Below are 25,401 nucleotides of genomic sequence, written 5' to 3'. Positions count from 1 at the left end.
TCAAGAGTTAATCCAGCTGTTCTCCACTGATGTTTGCCCGTGTTTCCTGCACAGATGGTTCGACCGCAATGAAGACGATGGACAGATAGTTCGAGAGCTGCAGCCGTTTGCAGATGGACAGAGACTGTACAGTGAGTTTCAGACAGCATCAGACTGCATCAGTGTAATGAGTTATTATCACTAGCGAAGGACTGAACGACTTTAGATTTCGATGTCGACTAGACTATTTTCTGTCTTTTAGTAGAGATATTATATGAGAGACTTGCTTTGTTTACCAAATAAAGTGGATCTAATTGGATTTGCATTTTAAACAATAAATAAAGTTTAAAAGGTTTTATTTTTAAGTTCATATATTAAGGTTTTAATTATGATACTCCCAAAATAATTCTGCAGAAATCCACAGATTTTTACCAAAAATTCTGTGCAGAAATGGCAAAAAACGACCGCAGATTCCGTCTGGCAAGAATAGAGGGCCTGTGACAGAACCCTGATGCATTCCTGATATCAAAGATGTATTGACTTGAGTGCAAAACTCGCTCTAGAAGTCCCAGAAGTCATTGTGATTAAATAAAGGAGGTGGAGAGCAAAGCATTTTCATTCATTCATTCACCTATTAATTTTCCCTTGGATTAGTCCCTTTATTTATTAGGGGTCGCCACAGTGGAATGAACCACCAACTTTTTCAGCATATGTTTTACACAGCGGATGCCCTTCCAGCTGCAACCCAGTACTGGGAAACACACACATACACACACACACACACACACACACACACACACACACACATTCATACACTATGGTCAATGTAGTTCATCAATTTCCCTATAGCGCTTGTGTTTGGACTCTGAGGGAAACCGGAGCACCCGGAGGAAACCCACAGCAACACAGGGAGAACATGCAAACTCCACACAAAAACGCCAACTAACCGGGACTCGAACCTGCGACCTTTTTGCTGTGAGGCCACAATGCTAACCACTCAGCCACCGTGCAGAATCATACGTCCCCCTCACTTTTAGAGACAGACCAATTAGAAACAGGTGATTAAGAATGCACACTTTTGGATTTCATTCAGCTGTCCGCCCACTTTTAAAATGTCCCCTACGCCCCCGGTCGACTCATTTACTGTATGCATTAATGTAAATATGAATATCTGTGTGTTTTCAGACGTCAGCTATCACATCGCGGTGAAAACAGGCAACGTCACCGGAGGAAGTTCAGACTCTAAAGTTTTCGTGAAGTTGTACGGAGAGAAAGGAGACACCAGCAAAATGATGCTCGCCGTCTCCGACAATAATCTGCGCAATTACTTTGAAGTGGGACGAGTGGACATCTTCACCCTCGACACTTTAGACATCGGACAGGTAGGGAACAAATTATAATTACTCATATTTAATATGATTATCTGTGGGCTGTATGAATAAAACATCAACTGTCCTGGCGTCTCATTTAGAAAGCTTCCTAAAAGTGAACCTATACACATTGTAAGATACTGTAAAGATTACAGTTACACCGGCGACAAAAATACTGTGAAAATAACGTGCCTTGTAAATTAATAGGTAAAATTGTGCTGTAAAACTACAGCACAGTTATAGTTGTTAATAATTTAAAGTGCACTTGTTAATGTTGCCGTAATACTGTAAAAATTGCCAGTAATGCTGTAAAATTTACAAACGCACTATAAAATAACAATTACAACTGTTAACTATAACCTAAGGTTTATTGATAAACTTTGATGTTGGCTTGAGAAAGCCAACGTGACTGCGCTAGGACTGGGAATGGCAGTTGGCAGGAAGCACGGCGGCGGTTGCTAAGTGGTTGCTAGGCAGTTGCTAAAACAATTATGGCATTGTTAGGTGGTTGCTAAGCAGTTGCTAAATGGCAATGCTCGTGTACATGTTTAATCGAATGCTAATACTTAGTAGGCATTTCTAGCATATGTTATTGCATTTAGATAATCATTCATAGCATGTAGCTAATCGTTATTAGCACTTGGCTTCCATTATCATTGTTACCAAGCATAGTACACAGGAAGTCCCATTTGCTAGCATGAGTCAAACAAGCCAATGCCCAGGTCCCTACGATGTTCTGATGTAGAGATATTGCTATTTTTAAATGGTTGCTAGGTTATACTGTTTTATTGCTATGGGGACATTTGACAGGTTAGTGATAATACATCAAAGCTTCTTGGCAACTTGAGTGATCTTAACCAACCCCGATGTTTCTATGACAGTCTTTATGAGTGTCAAAAACTGGACTTGAACATTATGTATTCCTGGTGTTGGGTTGCGGCTGGAAGGGCATTCGCTGTGTAAAACAAATGCTGGATAAGTTGGCGGTTCATTCCGTTATGGCGACCCCTGATTAATAAAGGGACTAAGGGAATGAACATTATGTAAAAATGGCTTGCCGTATTTTTTTGAAAATACAATGCTTAATAAGTGTGAAGGTAATACATGCAAAAATGGCTTGCCATGTCAGTAAAAATATGGATTTTAAGTCAAAAATAACTTGCCATATTATAAGAAAAATAATGCTTAAAAATTATTAATTGGAAAACTATAAGTCTGATAAACCTTAAAGATAAAGCAACAAAATTACACATCTAAATACAGCTTTTGGCCAAATTTGGGGCTTGTATAATTTTTTTAAATGCCCGGATTATAAAAATTTTATATTTAACATTTTTTATTAAAAAAACAATAAGTCTTATAGGCATGAGGAGATATAGCAACAATCTTGAATGTAAAAAGGACATTTTGACCACATTTGGGCCTTGTGGCATGAACGGCCAGATACGTTTGTTTTCAAGGACAGAGTAGCATAACAGTATGTTGGCTTTCTCAAGCCAACATAATTATTAATGTACAATGCACTTGTAAATTTTACAGCATTACTGGCAACTAAAGTGCAGATCTCAGCTGGTTTCTTATATATAGTGTTTACAGATGCTTTTATTTTTTATGTAGACTCTTATTTAAATGTAATTATTATTAATTTAGCTATGAAATAATGGTTATGATTGAATGCATTTGATTTGTTTTATGTGAAAATAACAATAATTAATGATCATGCTTGAATGTTTCATCTGCAGATCAACCGTCTCCTGATCGGACACTCGAATGAAGGCATGCGCGCCGGCTGGTTTCTAGACAGCGTTCAGATTGTGGTTCCTAATCACGGAAAGCACTACATGTTCCCTAGTCACCGCTGGCTGTGTGAGGATGAGGCTGATGGGAAGACGGAGGTGGAGATTTACCCCAGCGAAACACTGGACTTTGAGCTATGTAAACACTCCTACTGTATTAGATTTTTTTTAATTAATTTATTTTTACAATTTTAATCATGAGTTTATATAAAACAAATATGAAATTAGCTTCATTTATTTAATAAAAATAAGTCTGACTGACTGATAAATTAATTGATTTAATAAAAAGAATATATATATATATATATATATATATATATATATATATATATATATATATATATATATATATATACACACACACACACACACACACACACACACACACACATATAAGTAATATAACACGCAGAGTAGTAGTAATAATAATAATAATAATAATAATAATAATAATAATAACAATAATAATAATAATAATAACAATAATAATATTGGCATAGGTGGGAGACCAAGTGCCTTCATGCCCCACCAGTGTTGATAAACAGCCATATGGCACTGCTACTCGTGTGATTTTGCGTTTATACAACAGTTCGACAGCATAGTCATGTGTATAAAAGAGAAAATCAAACACAGAGAGTCTGAAAACCCTTTTGTATGAGGAACTACTTTCTTCCGCCGTTCATTCACATCTGCAGCTGACATCAGAACAGTAGAAGCCGTTACTAATTCACCAACGTCACTTTAGAACTAGTGTTTGAATGATTCTCTAGCATAATGTCTAAAGTGATGACTAGGGTTGTAACGGTATGAATTTTTCACGGTATGATAATCGTCTAAAACAATACCACGGTTTGACGGTTTCGCGGTATACGGTATGTTACAAATGTTACAAAATAATAGAACAGTGAAGCAAATTTGACTTTTTCCAAATAATATATTTTTAGTTACTATAAACAACACCACTTACAATGAACAAATAAAAATAAGAAAATAATAAATAATGTGTCAAAGTCCAAATAAAGTCCAAAAAAACATGGTGCAAATCCTCAGTAAAAAAATAGATATAAATATTTACTATACTATAAATAGTTACATAACGAAACTAGATTCAATATGGACCATCCTTAGGTTCTATGTGCCAGCATGGATTTGGATGTGGTTGTATGCAATGCAGACAAACAGCTGCATCTTCATTTGCGTCTTTTGAAAACAGCAAGAGCAGCAGTTCGTCTTTGCTGTGTCACTGTTTTGTCATGTTTCTGTGCTGCTGCGCATGCAAAAGTACTTAGTATGAGAATTATTTCATGCAAAACTTTTTTTTTTGCGTTTTATTTAGCCGCGCATAAATGTATGCCTATCTCTCATTCCGTGTTGTTCAAAAAGCTTGGTCCACAAACAAAAGCAAAACCTATGCTTATTGGTTGTGATATAGCGAGTTTGAACCAATCTGGGCATGGAGGAGGGACAATGCATCAATGTATCATGTCTGGTTTGTCCGGAGACACAGTGACGAGCGTTTCTTTGTCAAATCAGCGTTGTCAAATGTTGATGACGTAACCGCACTGATTCCGGAGCCTCTGAAAGTCCGCGAATGTTATGTGATACATCACTGGAAAGCTGAGATTCTCTTCTTTATGCCAATCTTTGAATTGTATGAATCGGATCAGCGGATCAAAAGTTATTAAACATTTAATAGCAATACTTATTTTTAGCCGCGGGCGGCTGTCTCGGTCTTTAAGGGTTAAAACCGTTGATGTGCAATTGTTCATGGTATGATAATCGTGCAAGTTCAAATCGTGGTAAACCGTCATACCGGTATATTGTTACAACCCTAGTGATGACTAAACAGCTGATTTTGCTCACATTGTAAGATGATAAGGCTGAACAGCATGAAATGCCATCCGTCTACAGAGATTTCACAGTACTTTTTGTTGTGATCGGGAGATCACAATTGTTAACTCCGAATAAGCCAACGCAAAAACTTGCAGATTACTGTTGTGTTGGCGATAAGGAAAAACGCTAAATCCATGCAGCATTTCTACTTTCTTTCTGTTCACTGAACTAGTCTGCAGTGAGTCCCATCTCACACTTAACACACTACAATTTCTATGGTATAAATACAGCACTACAATGTGCAAAAGAGAGTCACTTACCAGTTTAATAATGATTTGATCAGCTGTAGCTAGAAATTACGCTGGGTTTTTTCCCCGCTAAGGGCTTATTAAGCGGTCTCTGCATAGTTGCAATCTAAACAACTACATTCTTGGCTAAAAAAGCCTTGCCGGAAAAAGTACACTATGTTGTCCAACAGCTGCAATATTTGTCAAACTGTAGTGAGTTTATTAATCTGCTGTCACTCTATGTGGGCGGAGTAATACAGAAGGGTGAGGAGGCTGTACGAGTGCCTGATATTGCAGAACATTGCACAGCTATCAGCCAATTAGATTCTAAAACCAAACAGAACTGTTGTATAAATAAATAAAAAAATAAATTCATATATATATATATATATATATATATATATATATATATATATATATATATATATATATATATATATATATATATATATATATTTATATATATATTAGGGGTGTCACATCGAATTCGATCAAAATTTATGCTCAATTTCGATTATCGAATCAAAAAACAGAATTGTCGATGCTGCCACGCCCCCATGTCACGTCAGCTTGGCTTGCCAAGCGTGAAAAAAACAGGCTTGTTGAAGTGCTTGTTAAACTGCAGAAGCAGGAGACCCGTCGACAGAGCTTAAACCCTCTCCTCTTTCAATGAAGTCGCCGGTGTGTAAGCATTTTGGATTTCCAGTGAGTTATGTTGACAACGTTTGTGTTGTCGACAAAAAAAAAACAGTTTTGCAAGCTCTGCTATGTACGTATTACCTACGGTTCATCCGATAGACAACACCGGCATCGCGATCGAACACCGGCATCCGCTGATGAAAAGTACACACTCCGGCCCTGTTTACACTGTCTTTGTTTTTAAATGGCATTTTAGAACGACAACGATTTGACATCCACAGTGGCGTGTAGCATTTCTGAGCAGCCCTCCTTCCTCTCTACCTCTGAAAATGCACATCACGTGACCACACAGACACAGACGCACACACAGCCATGCGCTCGAGACAGCAGGTCCAGGCAGTCAGCGGACTGCTTCAATCTTTCACTCACTTGTACTCAGTCATTTTAGCGAACACCTCAGATACTGTTGGCTGGTTCCGGTTGGTTGTGCGTCTTTTTTACCGACGCCATTATAACGACACACATCACTGCCTATTCACGAGTCCTGCAGAAAAAGTGATTGACAGGTGGTAATTATGTGTGTATCTTGCCTTTATTCATTTACTGTATGATTTGTTTATGGGTAAAACAAAGACCATGCAGGTCAGGTAGTTTAAATGGTAGGCTACAAATAATTAATTGGTCATTAATTAATTAATTATTCATAATCGAAAATCGAATCGAATCGTGCCTTTAGAATCGAAAATGTAATCGAATCGAGGATTTGGAGGATTGTGACACCCTTAATATATTTATATATATATATATATATATATATATATATATATATATATATATATATATATATATATATATACACACACACACACACACACACACACACACACACACACACACACACACACACACACACACACACACACACACAGTTGAAGTCAGAATTATTAGCCCCCCCCCCCTGTTTTTTTTCCCCAATTTCTGTTTAATGGAGAGCAGATTTCTTCAATTTCTTCAATTATTTTATAATATTTTTTCAGCTTTTATAACCATTTACTTTTTATTATTTGATATAAATAAGTGGTTTATTTAGATTGATTCTATGTTGAATTATTTCACATTTGTATGATTAGAATTAGACTGCACATTTATGCACTTTTGGTGTAGATTTCGTCTGCTCTCTTCAATATTATAATGTTTACAGATGTTTTTTTTCAGAAGCAGTAACATTAAATATCTTCCTGTGTCCTGTAGTGATAAACTATGAGATCACAGTGGTGACGGGAGATATTTTCGCCGGCGGCACAAATGCCAACGTGTTCATCCAAATATACGGAGATCAAGGAAAGACGGAGGTGCTCGGACTCAGCAGCAGATCCAATAACTATGAAAGAGGAACCACTGAGATATTCAAGGTACAGTCAAAAACACAGCGTTCCCATCATACCTGTCAACCCTTTTTGCAGATTCTCCTGTATTTTCCCCTACTATCCCGCTATCATCCAGTCCACGAAACATTTTCTGTGTACTCTTTTTAGCTCAAACTGAAACACACACACTCTCTAGACTAGAGACAGCAGAGAGGTTTCCTTTGGGAGCCAAGATGCATGATTATCAGTAAACCCAGCCCTAGTCACACTCATTCATATTGATCCAAGGTGTCTGTCACACAGGTCGAAGCTAAAGATGTGGGGAAAATCTTCAAGATCCGCGTCAGCAATGATGACACGGGCATCGGAGCTGGATGGTTTCTGGACCGCGTGGAGATCAAGCGTCTGGTCATGGCCATGGTGCCCAAAGAGAAGAAAGAAGACAAGAAGAAGAAGAAGAAAAGTAAGAAGAAGAGTGAGGATGATGATGAGGAGGAGGGTGGAGAGGAGATGCGGGAGGTGGTGCTCACTTATTCGTTTCCCTGCGACCGCTGGCTGGCTTCAGATGAGGAGGATGGAGAGCTGGTGGTGGAGCTTCTGCCGGAGGATACAGAGGAGCTGGAGGGTACAAGAACACTTCCAGAACAACACTGTATATATCAGACAAACGACACTCAAAACACACTTTAGAAAGCACATCAAACCACACCCAAACACTCAGAATAACACAGAAACTGCATAAAAAACACTCAGAAGTTAGAAACAGCATAACAATACACTAAAACATCTGGCAGACTTCAAAAAAACACTCTGGATAACCTAGAGACCACATAATAACACTCTTAAAACACTATAAATAACCTAGCAACCACATAGCAACACTCTGAAGACACTCTAAATAACCTAGCAACCACTTAACAACACTTTGACAACACTATAAATAACCTAACAACCACATAACAACACTTTGACAACACTATAAATAACCTAGCAACCACATAGCAACACTCTGAAGACACTCTAAATAACCTAACAACCACTTAACAACACTTTGACAACAAATAACCTAGCAACCACTTAGCAACACTTTGACAACACTATAAATAACCTAGCAACAGCATAGCAACACTTTAAAAAACTTTAAATAACCTAGCAACCATATAACAACACTTTAAAAAAACTATAACCTAGCAACCACATAACAACACTTTAAAAACACTTTAAATAACCTAGCAATCACATAACAACACTTTAAAACACTATGAATAACCTAGCAACCACATAAAACACTTTAAAAACACTTTAAATAACCTAGCAACCACATAGCAACACTATGAAAAAACTATAAATACCCTTACAACCACATAACAACACTTTAAAAACACTTTAAATAACATAGACACCATAAAACAACACTCTTAAACTCTCTCTATATCACCCAGCAACCACATGGCAACACTTTAAAACATTAAGAATAACCTAGCAGCCACATAGCAACACTTAAAAAAAACACTCTGAATAACCTACTGTAAATAACCTAGCAACCACATAGCAACACTTTAAAACATTTTTAATAACCTAGCAACCACATAGCAACAGTTTAAAAACACTTTAAATAACCTAGCAACTACATAGCAACACTCTTTAAAAAAATAACCTAGCAACCACATAGCAACACTCTTAAAAACACTATAAAAATAACTTAGCAACCACATAGCAACACTCTTAAAACTTTAATAACCTAGCAACCACATAACAACACTTTGAAAACACTATAAATAACCTAGCAACCACATAGCAACACTTTAAAAAAAAACTATAGATGACCTAGCAACCACATAACAACACTCTAAAACACTATAAATAACCTAGCAACTACATAGCAACACTTTAAAAACAGTATAAATAACTTAGCAACCACATAACAACACTTTAAAAACACTTTGAATAACCTAGCAACCATATAACAACACTTTAAAAACATTATAAAAAACCTAGCAACCACAAAACAACAATTTAAAAACACTATGAATAACCTAGCAACCACATAGCAACATTTTTATTATTGTAACTACTATCAAATAACTCTGAATTTCTTAGCAACCACCTAATGTCACCCTAGCAACCACTTGAGTATGCCAAACCAGTCTTTTTGTCAGATCATGCAGGAAGCAGTGTAACGTAAACGCATAAATCACAGATGATCACAGATGTCTGCTGTATCACTAATCAAATCATGATCCTGCATTTCTGGCTTGTATTTTAACAATGCATCACCTGTTGTGCTTCAGAGAACACGTATGAAGTTAACGTGTTCACGGGAAACATGATGGGCGCTGGAACGGATGCTAACGTGTTCATCAACATCTACGGGGAAAACGGAGACACCGGCGAGCGGCGCCTCAGAAAGTCCAACCATATGAACAAGTTTGAGCGCGGACAGGTGAGCGGACATCTGACACCTGCACTCATCTTATTCACAGCAGATTCACACGTATAGTCTTACTCATCTGTTAATGTGAGAGAGATCATTCATTATTCAACGCACACATCGAATATGAATCCAGGGCAACTCGACAGACCCCGTCTCCAAAAAACTGGGTTCAGTTGTGGTGCTGTGATTAAACTTTTAATTAACACTTTACACCCATCAGTTTTTCATGCATTTTGAAAAAATAAGATTAATTTAAAAGCATATATATATGTGTGTGTGTGTGTGTGTGTGTGTGTTTTATATTCTACATCATATGTTTATTTAAAATTTATAAAATGTAATTATTTATATTTAATTTTATAAGGGTCTAAAATAAAATTTTGCCATTTCCAAATGTTGGTGAATAAATAAATTAATAACATCAATTGTATTTCTATTATTATTATTATTATTATTATTATTATTATTATTATTATTATTATTATTATTATTATTATATAAAGAAACAATTTAAGTTAACCCTTAAGTTATTGGTTATCGGTTGGCCCACACGGAATCTGCGCGTGCAGAACCATTGATACTGTTTATTTACTTGTGTAAATGTGTGTAAATTTATATTTATTCTGTTTTAAATTAATTTCAGTATAATTATTGACTAATATGAAAATGTTCATATGATTTATTTACAATGCAGTTTGTAAAATAATATTTTCTGCCGCTTGTAGAGATATTATATGAGAGACTTGCTTTGTTTACCAAATAAAATGGATCTAATTGGATTTGCATTGTAAACATTAAATACAAGTTTAAAAGGTATTACTTTTTATTTCATATATTAAGATTTTAGTTATGATATTCTCAAAATCATTCCGTATAAATCTGCAGATTTATAACAAAATTGTGCGTAGAAATAGTAAAAAATGTCAGCAGATTCTTTCTGGCCCTAGTTATCGGTATTAGTCAAAAATTTTATATTGGAATTCCATATCATCTATCAGCCTCCAAATGTAAAGGGTTTTCAGTGTTGGTCAAAAATTCCCTATTGGAATTCCTTATCATCTATCAGCTTCCAAATATAAAGGCTTATCGGTTATCATATTGGTTAAAAATGCCATATTGGAATTCCATATTGTCCATCAGTCTCCAAATGTAGAGTTATCGGTATCGGTCAAAAACTACATATTGGAATTCTATATCATCTTTCAGTCTCCAAATGTAGAGAGTTATCGGTATCGGTCAAAAACTGCATATTGGAATTCTATATCATCTATCAGTGTCCAAATGTAGAGTTATCGGTATCGGTCAAAAACTACATATTGGAATTCTATATCATCTATCAGTGTCCAAATGTAGAGTTATCGGTATCGGTCAAAAACTACATATTGGAATTCTATATCATCTATCAGTCTCCAAATGTAGAGTTATCGGTATTGGTCAAAAACTACATATTAGAATTCTATATCATCTATCAGTCTCCAAATGTAGAGAGTTATCGGTATCGGTCAAAAAATGCATACTGGAGTTCTATATTGTCTGTCAGTCTCTAAATGTAGAGAGTTATCGGTATTGGTTAAAAACTACTTACTGGAGTTCTATATTGTCTGTCAGTCTCCAAATGTAGAGAGTTATCGGTATCGGTCAAAAATTACATATTGGAATTCTGTATCGTCTATCAGTCTCCAAATGTAGAGAGTTATCGGTATCGGTCAAAAACTACATATTGGAATTCTGTATCATCTATCAGTCTCCAAATGTAGAGATTTATTGGTATCGGTCAAAAACTACATATTGGAATTCTATATCATCTATCAGTCTCCAAATATAGAGAGTTATCGGTATCGGTCAAAAATTCCACATTGGAATTCCATGTCATCTATCAGCCTATAAATGTAAAGAGTTATTGGTTATCGGTATTGATCAAAAATTTAATTTTGGAATTCCATATCTTCTATCAGCCTTCAAATGTAAAGAGTTATCGTATCGGTCTAAATTCCACATCTGAATTTATTCCATGGTGGAATTCCATATTGTCTATCAGCCTCCAAATGTAGAGAGTCATTGGTTACAATCAAAAATTCCATGTTTGAATTCCATATCATCTATCAGCCTCCAAATGTAGAGAGTTATCGGTTATCAGCAGGGCTTAATTTGTGTTGGAGCACGACGGATTCGCATCCGGCACATCTGAAATTGATTAGGCACCTCATTTTACCAATCCCCCTCCTCAACTGCCCTCTTCCCCCGTCTGCTGTTCACTTTCTTCCACGTTTCCCCAAGCCTCTTCACTTTTGTCAGAGACAACCACACGCTCTTCACTTTCATCCTTCGTCCGCGACACCCCTCTGCCATCCATAGCCACCCCTAAACTCCACAGTTTTCCACTTTTGTGTGCGACAACTCTCCATCCTCAGGTAACATGCCGGATCCATTACCCCAATCTGTTCTGGGACCTCGCAATTCACAAATAAAGCACTGGTTTTCAGGATCAGTCAAAAATGCCCTATTGGAATTCTAAATCACCTATAAACCTCCAAATGGAAATGGTTATCGGTTTCAGTCAAAAACTCTATGTCAGAATTTATTCCATGTTGGAATTCCATATCATTTATCAGCCTCGAAATATAAAGGGCTAATGGTATTGGTCCAAAATTCCAGGTTGGAATTCCGTACTGTATCGTTTATTAGCCTTCAAATGTAAAAACAGTTATCGATCACTGGTCAAAAAACTCTACATTAGTGCATCCCTACTTTTAATATAACTAACTTCAGCTCTCACTGGGCGCCCACAGGAGGATGCATTCTCCATCACCGCTGTGGAACTTGGGACTCTGAAAAAGCTGCGGATTCGTCATGATAACAGCGGTCAGTCTGCCTGGTATCTGGACCGGGTGGAGATCGTGGACACTAAAGATGACACCACGTGAGTCCGGATACGGCTGTGCAATATGTAAGGGATAAAGAACATACAGGAGGCTGTTATCTTAGAATAAAGTCAGACAGGTTTATCCAGCCTGATCTCACGAGAAAACGTACGTTTTTTTACGTTTTGGCAGTTTAGTGACTAATTCGTACGAAATCATATGAGTTTAGTCGTATGAAATTGTACGATTTTAAAAAGAAGGCGTGGCATCTAACCCCACCCCTAAACCCAACCGTAATTAGAGGATGAGCAAATCGTACTAAAATGTACGAATTAGATTGTACGAATTAGCCTCTAAATCAAAAAGTTACGAATTGCCATGAGATTGTGTTGGTTTATCAGCCGCTCGATGTGAAAGACTAAAGGGTTTATTCTGTGAAATCAACCATTCTGGATATGCTTTATCCCGCTTATTACATGGCTACCGGCCACAAAACTTACAAAATATACACAAAACTTTATTCCGATTTGTAATATTATTCGTATATACTATATTTCAATATATAGGTTTTGTATTTTATATATTTTTATTTACATATATGTACACAATATTTATATATAGTGTGTACAAACATATTATGTAAAGACAAACTTTTATTTTGTATGCGATTCATAGCGAATAATTGTTTGACAGCACTATTATCGTGTTATAAGATGATTGTGAATCTGACCTCAGGTGAAGGGATCAAATCTGCATGTGTGTATTTATTCATGAGTCACACACACACACAGATGAAGGCGTCTCACTGTGGTCATATCGGGTGTCACAGGTATTACTTCCCCTGTAATCGATGGCTAGCGGTGGATGAAGATGACGGTCAGATTGCACGCGAGCTCGTACCCGTAGACGAGGCTTTCATGAGGAAAGACGAGGATGAGGAGGATTCTGGAGCCACACTGGGACTGGAACAAAAGGGTGACGGGAACTAAATGAAATCAACAATAGACACATTAATCATTACTATTTGATTTATTACACACACATTTATATCAGTCAAATCATCTGAGAGAAAACTAGAGCACTGAAGCGTAGATACTGATGTAGCACATGCTGGAATTTAATCAGTAAATGTATTTTTTATTGTAGTTTCTGCACATTTTTCCTGCACATTAAATAAGAAGTAAATCCGAAATCTGTGTGCATCTTGCCATTTCTTTATGCAATAATCCAAAATGAGCATACAAATAGGTGTATGGAAACGTAGTGTTTATTATTTTGTTGAATTATTTCCCTTGTAGCGATGTCCACAACATACACGTTGCGGATCAAGACGGGAGAAAAGAAGCACGCTGGAACAGACGCCAATGTTTTTGCCATTCTGTTTGGAGAGAATGACGACACAGGTGAAAATACACGCATGCACCAGTGTAAACAAACACATTTCAGGTTCAAATGACATCCGTTCTCATTGTCTGAACAGGAATCATCAACCTGAAGGCCTCTAAATCTCACAAAAACAAGTTTGAGAAGGGGATGATCGACGTGTTCACTGTGGAGGCCGTAGATCTCGGAGAACTCCTGAAGCTGAGGATTGGTCATGATGATGGAGGCGAGTGATGCTTAATTATCCATTCATTGATTTTCCTTCAGCTTAGTCTCTATTTCAGAGGTTCCCCCAGGCGAATTAACTGCAGACTATTGCAGCATATGTTTTATGCAGCGACCAAGCCGCGACCAAGTACTGAGAAACACCCAGACACACTCATTCACACACATACACTACGGCCAGTTTAGTTCATCAATTCCCCTATAGCGCATGTGCTTGGACTGTGAGGGACACCGGAGCACCCAGAGGAAACCCATGCCAACACGGGGAGAACATGCAAACTCCACACAGAAATGACCACTGACTCAGCCGGGACTTAAACCAGCGACCTTCTTGCTGTGAGGCCACAGTGCTAACCACTGAGCCAGCGTGCCGCATTATTTTATATTTGATTTTTTAATTTCTGTACCTGAATATGGTTTGACTACCCTGAAAACCGTAACACACTGTTTATTTCACTTTTCTATTTGCTCTATTAAATTTATCTACACTTGTAATGTGTTTATTACATGATTCACTCCTGGGGTCTGTTCTTCGTATGTGGAATACTCAATTAGCTGGATTTGGATATCGACGATTTGACACGATCCAGGATCGTTTCGTTCTTCAAAACTCATTCGAGACTTGTTGTCATAGCAACAGTTCTGGTAGCTCAAACCTGCTTGGGAGCAGGCTCATTTCATATAAGCAGGATTAGATCCGGTCAGTTCAAGCAAAGATAATACTGAAAGTATGTACTGAATGCTGATATTTTCTTACAGTAGTTAAATATACTTGGAAAAATAGTAAATATATATTTTTAACTATATATATATATATACATACATATATATATATATATATATATATATATATATATATATATATATATATATATATATATATATATATATATATGTGTGTGTGTGTATATATATATAAAGTTAAAATATTTACATTAATAAAACCTATGCAATCTGCACTTCGAAATAAAAGTACAAAGACTGCCACCTGGTGGTTCAAAGTGAAAATGTATTGATATGAACTTTTTAGATACAGTGCAAACGCGTACATGCACAATATTAGACTTTAAAAAAAAAGAATAATAATTTATGCAGTCATACACATGTTTTAACCACTAATATGCAGATGATTGGATGCTTTACAAAAGTTGCAGACACCTTTACTGATATCAAAATGCTTTTTTGATGCAAAATTAATTTATACAGTTATAATAAAGAAAATCTTCTCTTAATGTAGAACTAAATACACTGATATGCATTGAAATACATGATGAATACTCTTGAGGCATGGAAGGGTTAAGCCTGCAGCTCACAACAAATGTGGAGAGTTGTTGCGTGTCATATTTAGCAAACCATTTTTATGTAATTTTGCTCACATGGATAATTGAATATTAATCAGATGATGTCATTACGCTGCTGTGCCGTCAGCCAATCGTTGCATTGCTGATCATGATTTCGAGGATCGATAGATCTGTCTTTTACAACACATGCAGCGATCTCAGATCAGTTCATCCAGACATTCTAATCTGATTCAAAAACTTGTTTGAAGAACCAAATTAGCGAGAGATCAGTTATCAAGATTAACAGATCCAGGATCTGCCAAATCATCTTAGATCATTTAATTGAGGTACGAAGAATGGACCCCAGTACAGAATCATCCCAATCTATTAATAAAATTAATAAATTATTTCCAAATAGATCTATTCAAGTAATCTGGTGAAGTTGTGTATATATAATGCAATATATATCACAGAAATACAAAATATAGCAACGAAAGATTTTTGTAATATCATAGAGCCCTACTCTGCTGTACATACAGCTGAAGTCAGAATTATTCTCCTCCTGTTTATTTGTCCCCCGATTTCTCATTAACAGAGAGCAGATTTCTTCAGCACATTTCTAAGCATAATAGTTTTAAATGAGTTATCAATACTATTATGATTAGAAATGTTTTAATAACTGATGTTTTTTCTCTTTGCCATGATAACTCTTCAAGACACTAGTGTTCAGCTTAAAGTGACATGTAAAGGCTTCACTAGGGTAATTAGGCAAGTCATTGTATAACAGTGGTTTGTTCTGGAGACAATCCAACACTAATATTGCTGAAGGGGCGAATAATATTGACCTTAAAATGAGTTTAAAACTATTAAAAACTGCTTTTATTCTAGCCAAAATAAAACAAACAAGACTTTCTCCAGAAGAACAAAATATCCTTCAGACATGTCCTTGCTCATGTTGGACCCTTACGTCAGCAGGAGGGTTAAATGGTCCGTGTTTTGTGTGTGTGTTTTCTGCAGGAGGTTCGTCCGGCTGGTTTCTGGACTGGGTGGAGATCGACGCTCCTTCTCAAGGACAGAGGCTTCGTTTCCCCTGCGGACGCTGGCTGGATAGGGGAGAGGATGATGGCGCGATTATCAGAGATCTGTATCCTGCAGAGCTGCAGACAGAACTCTACACACCATGTGAGATGAGGAACAATGCCTTTATCCATCGCTTATCTCCATTAAACACTATGGAACCTTTTCACATGCGCGTGTTTCTCAGCAGCAGAAGTGGTCATAGTGTGTAAACTCAGAGCCAGTGAATGGGAGAGGACAACAAATCATTATTATACAATCCTATTTGCTAAAACAATGACATTAAAACTCCAGGATGGTGTTATCAAGACTTTCAGAAAAGGGAAAACACTAGTGTGAGACTGATAACGGCAGCCTGAAGAGAGAATCATGTCAGATTCATGCTGCGTTCACACCAGACGCGGAACACGCATCAAGCGCGAGCGATTTACATGTTAAGTCAATGCAAACGCGCGAATAGACATCCTGCGGCTCGATACGCACGAATGGTGCACGGCGATTTGAACGTTTTGCGCATTTGATGCGCTTAACGAGCGATTCGCGAGAATCTCTCGATTTCGAATGCTGTGTTCACACCAGACTCGGAACGCGCGGATAAAACTTCAGCGTACATTCTCGCTGTGTTAACCAATCAGAAGCTTGCTCTTGTTGGGCCGTGATTGTGACGTAGAACCTGTTGTCGGTGTTCCGAGGGAAATCCTCCAGCCTTCACCGACAACAATTCATCAAACTCGGCTTGGCTCAGTCAGAAGCACCGCTGAAAGCCTTCGTGATCCAGGTTCAGTTTCTGGACGAGTTTATGAGCTCACAGAGCTGGATGCACCTCTGAAAGAATCTAGTGGACTCAGACACGACCTAAACGTATCGACGCTGTTTTTCAGTCTTCATGAAGCACATAAACACTGTTATTTTCTTCATAAAATCCATGTTAGCCATTTAGCTATGAAGCTAGAGTCTTCGGGCAGACAGAGGCCCTGCCCATCACGCGAATCCGCGTCAGTTCTGAAGTGAATTTGACACGCGAATGAAGTGGGGTTTGACGCGCGAATGAAGCGAGTAAACTCAAATGTTCACGCGGCTAATTACACGCGAATAGCTCGATTTATCCGTGCGTTCCGCGTCTGGTGTGAACACAGCATTACTGTCCATTCCCCCATATATACAGCACGACACACACACCTCACACAAGTGATTTTTTTATTATTATTTGATGCAAATAGTATAGAAAAGACATTATTTACTAAATAAAAAAGTTATCCACTGTAATATCCACTATAAAACAGCTTCATTTTAAATAATAATTCATTTAAAAAGCCGGTAACACTTTAGAATAACTATCCATTAAAACTAGTTAATAGTCCATTAATAAACTGTTAGTTAATGGGTTATAAATGACTTATTAAATAAAAGGTAATAGTTTGTTAATTATTTATAACTAACCGTTATAACTAGTTAATAGCCCAACAATAAACTGTTAGTTAATAAGTTATAAATGATTAGTTAAATAAAAGTTAAGTTTGTTAATTATTTATAAATGTGCCTAATAGATAGCCAATAGATAACTTACAAGCTGTTAAATATTTAGTTATAAATGACCGGTTATTTTAATTATTTATAACTATACCTAATAAATTATTAATAGATCATGAACAAGCTGTTAGTAAATCACGTACTAAAGACTTATTAGTTATATTTATAACTATACCTAATAAATTATCAGTTAATAGTTTATATATGTTATTGGGACGTTATTCTAAAGTTGCAATTATTCTTCATTTATTACCTGTTTGTAAATAAGGAATAGTTGCAACTTTAAAATAACGTCCCAATAACATACTAAAGCTAATAACCAACACTTAACTAATATATTAACTCACACTTTACAGAGCCGTTGTTTAGAGTTTCTCTACCAGTGAAACTTTTGTAAAACTTTTTACGAGTGGAACAAGGTTAAGGTACAAAAATGTTATATTTTAAATATCACATCAAATTTCTGTAGCTTGAACTTGTTCGATTCATTCGCTGTTCTACAAAGGCAGCAAACAGATTTAAACAAATAAACGAGGCAAGGATCAAAAACACAGCAAAGGCAGACAAAGGAAACGTTGTAATGTCACTAACAGATAGCAAGACTCAGCAATGAGTGTCTCAAAGTGAGCTGTATATGTATGTGTGTAATCAGTACTTGAGCAGCATCAGCTGTGTGTATGCAATCAGTCAGGATCTGGAACCGGTTGTGTGTGTTGCATGACTAAATATGTAGTCCATTTACAAGCAGATTTGTAGTCCTATGTGTATGTGAATGTTTTCCAGCGATCTCTGGTGGTTTGATCGCTGGTGATCATGACAGCATATATGTATTTCTTTGGTTGTTACCAACATCTGGAGAAAATTTTAAGTCAACAGCACCTTTAGGAATACGTTTTCTGAGAAAAATGGTGACGTGTTCAATACTTATTTCCCCCACTGTATCTTGATTTAAGTGTACTTGTTGTACTGGGAAATGACTAAAAAGTAGGTATATAAGTGATTAAACCTTTTTGGCAGTGTATAGATGATTTAGCTGTGTGAATGTGTTTGTGTTTGTCCTGCAGTCGTCCCCTATGAGATCAGCACCTTCACTAGCGATGTGTTCGCGGCGGGGACGGATGCTAACGTGTTTATCACTCTGTACGGTCAGAACGGTGTGTGCACGCAGCAGAAATACCTGTGTGTGAACAAGAGAGAGCGACGGCTGTACTTCGAGAGAGCAGCAGATGACATGTTCATCGTGGAGGTCAGCATCCACACATCACCTTTACATCTATAGTGCTTTATGCAAAGTAGAACATTAAAAAATGGAAATATGAACCAGCCAATATTCTACACTGAAAAAAATTATTCAAAGATGATTTCTTTGATTTACTCAATTTTTTTTACGTTAAGTGGTTGTAAACAATTTGTTTGGGCTGAATTCAAACAAATTAAGTTGAACTTTATTAAATTTAATTTGTTTGTTTAAATTCAACACAAATAAATAGCTTGCAACAGTTTTGCATGCAACAATTTTTTCAGTGTAGTAAAATAAATCAAATTCAGCCAATTTGCTAGTTATAAAATCTGAATAAGAATCGGCCAGTTTGCTAATAAAAAAACTTTATCGGAATTGGCAAATTTGCCAATATAAAATAAAATATTTATATGCCAATAAAAAAATATTGTAAATGTCCATTTTGCTAGAAAAAAAAATCGCATTCTGTCAATTTGCTTATGAAAGAAAATCGGTATCGCCCAATTTACTAATAAAAAAAATTGGAATTTGCCAATTTGGTAGAATTAAATTGAAATCAGACAGTTTGCTAATAAAAAAAAAATGGGGTAGACTGGGGGGGGGGGGTTCGGGTGGTTCGAACGACAGCCAAAAGGTCCACAATTTGTCGTTTTAATTATTTGATGTAATTTAATATTATACAATATATATTTATTATATAATTAATATAATATATTTATATTATATTATTGTAATAAAGTGTAATTTTAAATAACTGGCCAGTAATTCGAATCCCATAGAGCCTCAAAGCCACAATATTGTGACGCGAGTCACGTGACATAACCCACTGAGTGGTCACATTTAGGGCCCTATCATACACCCGGCGCAATGTGGCGCAAGGCGCGGCGCAATGCTTATTTGCTACTATAAGCTCGGAGCAAGGGTCATTTTGATGTGTTGCGCCACACTGTTTAAATATGCAAATGCATTTGCGCTCAAATGTGCGCCCATAGGTGTTCTGCTCTAAAAAAGAAGAAAGAAGCTGTAGAAACTGTAAATAGTCTGATCTTTAGACCAGAACAAAGTCGGTCTATTGTCTGGTGCAAAGTGCGCCTGGCTTACACACTACACACAAGATGCAGAGCAATATACAAATATCTTTACATATGAAAAAAAAAAAATAAAAAAAAAAAAATATATATATATATATATATATAAGGATATATACAGGATATAAATATAAATGATTAAAATATTACAAAACATATTAATTTCTAGCCTACATTAATTTAAAAACCACTGCCTTACTTTCTTCATCTCGGGAGGCTTTTTCAGTTCATTCAATTTGCTTTTGTACAATGTTATTATTATTAGCAGTGTTATTTATTATATCCATATTTATATTTGTTTTATTAAAAACAAGCTTAGATTTGTCCACCTGTCAGGTTTTAGACCATATGGGGCACAGCAGGTGTATTTGGATATAACTCAGTATTTTGACCAGACTTGGTTATTATTATTCATTTATTCGTTTGCTGGAGATTAGAACTGAATTTAGAAACAGTTTTGAAACAAATCTTTGCGCTTAACAAACGAAATTAATTATTAATAGGCTAATTGATGTCTGTACGGTAAGGTTTCCCTATCCTCGAGAGCAAAAGTAAAAGTAAACTTACTTTATGTCAAAATACGCTTATAATTGTCATTTATAAGGGATTTATAAAGCATCAACAGTCCTCACTTTAGATTAGCTCACAACACTGGATGAAGTTGAGTTAATAAAGCATTTATTAACATACAAATTAACTATTAGTATATGCCTGAATCATAAGAATTGTAAATGTTAATTTCATTATTTTAATCATTTACTGACTCATTCTGAATCATATTTAAAGCCCACTGATTACTCTTAAATGTAGATGGTTTGTAAATAATGCCATACTTCATTTAGTAATGAAAAACAAATCATTAACAAAGTATGAAAGCACAGTTATTAAGCACATTTTAAATGTGTTTATAAGTCAGTAATACAGCATTTGTAGCTGCAGTTATAAACTGCACACTAACGTTTATTAATGTAGAGTTAATGCTGAATAGATAATGAGTTCACTATCTGCTCATGCTTAATAAATGATTCAGAGTGTGTAGTTATTAAAAAGTGTTACCGAATGTGCTAGTAAAATCTGAATTGGTCAATTTGCTAATATAAGAACTTAAAATTGGCCAGTTTGCTAATAAAAAACAATCAAAAACGTCCAATTTGCTAGTAATAAGAGGTATCGGAATCTGTTCTTTTTCTAGGGAAAAAACCCTGAATCTGAATGGTCCATGGAAAATCATGTTCATGCAACACTAAATATTTTAGTTTAATATGGAAGTCCGACAGCAACTCCCATTTAATAAAAAAAAATTGTATTTGCTAGTAAAAATCATCAGCTCAATTTGTTAGTATTAAAATTAGAATCAGTTTTTTTTTCACCGACCAGTTATTTCAGCATTATTGCATTAAACACACTCGCTAAACGATTCTCTCTATCTCTGTGTGCAGCTGGAGGATGTTGGAGACATCCTGGAAAAGATCCGCATAGGGCACGAAAACCAGGGCACGAACCCCGGCTGGCATCTGGACCGCGTGGAGATCAGGAGGCTGCTGAGAAAAGGAAAGGTATTCAAACGGTGCATCAGCTAGAATAAAAGCAGTTTTTTATTTTTTATATAACAATTTTATGGTCAATATTATTAGCCCTTATGAGCAATATTTGTTTTCTGTAATGGTGATCACTGGATGAAAGTTCATCATCTTCAGCTTAACCTCGCGAAAACAGAAATGCTTGTAGTTTCTGCCAACCCGATTCTTCATCACAACTTTTTAATCCAGATGGACGGGGCAACCATTACTGCATCCAAAATGGTGAAAAGCCTTGGAGTCACGATTGATGACCAGCTAACCTTCTCTATTACCACATCTCTAGAACTGCTCGATCTTGCAGATTCACACTCTATCAGAAAGGTCCGACCCTTCCTATCTGAACATGCAGCTCAACTCCTTGTTCAAGCTCTTGTTCTCTCCAGACTGGATTACTGCAACTCTCTACTAGCCGGGCTTCCAGCTAACTCTATCAAACCTCTTCAGCTGCTTCAGAATGCAGCAGCACGAGTGGTCTTTAATGAACCTAAAAGAGCACATGTCACTCCGCTGCTCATCCGTTTGCACTGGCTGCCAGTTGCTGCTCGCATTAAATTCAAAGCTCTGATGTTTGCTTACAAAGCGACTTCTGGCTTTGCTCCTTCTTATCTGCTCTCACTTCTGCAGATGTATGTGCCCTACAGAAACTTGCGTTCTGTGAATGAACGTCGCCTCGTGGTTCCATCCCAAAGAGGGAAGAAATCACTTTCCCGATCTCTCGCATTCAATCTGCCCAGTTGGTGGAATGAACTCCCTAACTGCATCAGAACGGCAGAGTCACTCGCTGTCTTCAAGAAACCACTAAAAACTCAACTATTTAGTCTCCACTTCCCTTCCGAATCTGCAATTGCCTCTCTGGCTCCACCACTAACTGCACTACAAAAAAATATATATAACAATAAATGACTAATGTTTTGCTTCTTACACTTTACACACCTGAAACTTGCCTACTGTACTTCTTCATTGTTGCTCTTATAGTTGTGTAAATTGCTTCCTTGTCCTCATTTGTAAGTCGCTTTGGATAAAAGCATCTGCTTAAAGACTAAATGTAAATGTAAATTCTGTTGATTCGTGTTGTTGTGAAGGGTTCAGAGACGACCATTTTCCCTTGCGAGCGCTGGCTGGCCAAATCCGAGGACGATGGAGAGACGGTGCGAGAGCTGGTGCCGTCAGACATCATCACAGAGAAACTGCTGAGAGACGGGACGCTCAAACACAACGAGATCGAGGTGGAGGACGCTCTGGAGAGTATGTGTGACATTCAACACACAGCGGTTGGAGAATTCAACTTAAACACCTGCTTTTTTAGACAGACAGTAATGCATTAGTATAGTGCAGGGCTTCATTTTGCAGCCAATACAGCATCGTTGTGGTATATGCACACAGACCTTTAGTTTTAAGTCAGCCAACCCAAGCCCTTCTGTTGAACATTGCTAAATTTCATTCGGTTGTTTATTTTAGCCCATATTAATAGTTTGAACAATTTCAGTGTGTTGCACCATTACAAAATCGCCACGTTTAAACAAAGTCAGTGATCTTCACTCCCTGATTGATATATGATATGAAGTGGGTCTCAGACCGGAAGACAGCGCTGCATTAAATTCCTTTTTTCATGCCACGATTTAAAAGTATTTTAATGTATTTTACCCCAGTATTTTCAATGGAGTTTCTGCGCTAGCCTGCTGCTCCTGATGGCGCTTGCACCTACATGGTCTTTCATCTCGTTTTACGCTTGAACAACTAAATGAATGCTCAAGTCTAGTGAACTGATTATATTTTAGTGACATTACAACATCGATGCTCAGAAAGGAACCATATGATGTTGAAAATAGTCACCTAGAAGTACCTGAAGTTTATCATTGGTTGAAACACACGAGCTGAGCTTATAGACCATTGGTGTTGGAAATGACAGATACAAGTCCTGCACATCGGCCAGAGGGATTCTGAGCCGTTCTTCTTCAGAATAGTGTTCAGGTCTCTCTGATGCTGCTGGAGGAAAACCTGTCCTTACTCGCTCCTCCAAAACACACTAAAGTGCTCAATAAAGTTTACTCTGGGTACTGTGCTGGTCATTGGAGGTGTTTAGCTTCACTTTCATGTTCATCAAAGCACTCTGCCTCCAGTTCTGCTCTGTGTGTTGCTGCATTATCATCCTGGTACACACCACCGCCTTCAGAATGCAATGTTTGACTCATTGGGTCACATGGTCCTCCAGAATGGGTCAGTAGTCCTTTGGACTTTCTAGTGAAATATAGGTGTCCTAATAGTGTTTTAAGCAGTGTGGGACACATATACGACTGTCAACAGCTCAACACATGTGTTTTGGTGTTTCGTGACCCTTTAACATACTGTAAACTGAGTAACTCAATCATTCTGACTAAAGTCTGTCTTTAACCACTGAAAGAATTCTGCTGACGATACGAACCAACGTTACTATTGAATAAATAAACAAAGAGCACTGATCACACACACTGACTGTTCCAAATCTGTAGAGACAGGACAATCAACACCTACTGGAGCCGCGTCTTTATTAAAAGGAGACGAGTGGCAAATCCGGATTTCACCATTTCCATGTGCGAAAAGCTCTTGGGTAGAAAATGTTTCTAACGTATTTCTGTCTGTATTGCGTGTTAGCAGACCACTGTAATCCACATGTGTGTCCAGCTGCGCTCTCATAGTGGGAAATAAAAACAAAACCTTCACTGCAGCACATTTATAAACGCCACACTGAAGACCCATGTTTCTGAATGATTCTTCTTCTTCCACTTGTTTTGGCAACACAACATGGCATCTCTCTGCCGTCTGAATACTATAAAACCTGGTTTATACTTCTGCGTCAAGTGATTGGCGTGACCCACGGTGCATGCAATGCGCTTAGCTGTGCATTCATACTTCTGCATGCTGTTTCTGTTGCTCTGCATTAACACTTCCGAAACGCTAGCTGGCAGTGAGGTGTAAATGTTCCTCTGTGTCGAATTTCTTCGCTGGTGTTTTGTTTTTTCTGAACACCTTCCTAAATGTACAATTGGTTCAAATTCGCTCATTTTGAGGCAGGAACCAGCGGACGTGCAGCAACTTTAACTATGAGGTAAACACAAAACAAAACTTTCCATCCGGAGCTCCTTCACAGGACTCCACACTTGTAAACACTTGCTTCATCGGGCTCGCACAGCTCTCGCTCCCGCCCACACTCGTCAGCGCTACCAAGCCGACCAATCACAGAGCTTGCATTTTGCATTGTTACATTTTTTGAGAGGTGCGCGTCAGCGAGAGCTTTGCGTCCATGCGTAGGCTGCATATGCGTACGCTTGATGCAGAAGTATAAATCAGCCTTAACAGGTACAAACAGTCTTGAAGCTATCATGCATATTAATGAAGCTGTACTGCATTTACAATAGAGCGTGCTGATTGGTTTAAATCAAGTCTTTCTCAAGA

General features: G+C 37.2%; 1 protein-coding gene across 1 annotated transcript in view; it reads left to right on the top strand.

The window, feature by feature from the left end:
- loxhd1b (lipoxygenase homology PLAT domains 1b) overlaps window positions 1-25,401 on the top strand; it is an 88,505-nt gene that overhangs the window by 37,011 nt on the left and 26,093 nt on the right. Inside the window, exons 15-28 of the mRNA XM_001920605.7 lie at window positions 55-131; window positions 1,165-1,361; window positions 3,092-3,284; window positions 7,156-7,316; window positions 7,575-7,896; window positions 9,563-9,714; window positions 12,495-12,625; window positions 13,396-13,541; window positions 13,865-13,969; window positions 14,047-14,175; window positions 16,472-16,636; window positions 19,126-19,307; window positions 21,829-21,945; window positions 23,052-23,214. Coding sequence (XP_001920640.4) covers window positions 55-131; window positions 1,165-1,361; window positions 3,092-3,284; window positions 7,156-7,316; window positions 7,575-7,896; window positions 9,563-9,714; window positions 12,495-12,625; window positions 13,396-13,541; window positions 13,865-13,969; window positions 14,047-14,175; window positions 16,472-16,636; window positions 19,126-19,307; window positions 21,829-21,945; window positions 23,052-23,214 — 2,240 coding nt within the window. The remainder of the gene's footprint in view (window positions 1-54; window positions 132-1,164; window positions 1,362-3,091; window positions 3,285-7,155; window positions 7,317-7,574; window positions 7,897-9,562; window positions 9,715-12,494; window positions 12,626-13,395; window positions 13,542-13,864; window positions 13,970-14,046; window positions 14,176-16,471; window positions 16,637-19,125; window positions 19,308-21,828; window positions 21,946-23,051; window positions 23,215-25,401) is intronic.

Source organism: Danio rerio, chromosome 8 (assembly GCF_049306965.1).
Source record: "Danio rerio strain Tuebingen ecotype United States chromosome 8, GRCz12tu, whole genome shotgun sequence".
In the NCBI taxonomy this organism is placed as follows: domain Eukaryota; kingdom Metazoa; phylum Chordata; class Actinopteri; order Cypriniformes; family Danionidae; genus Danio; species Danio rerio.
This window is presented reverse-complemented; position numbering and strand designations above follow the sequence as displayed.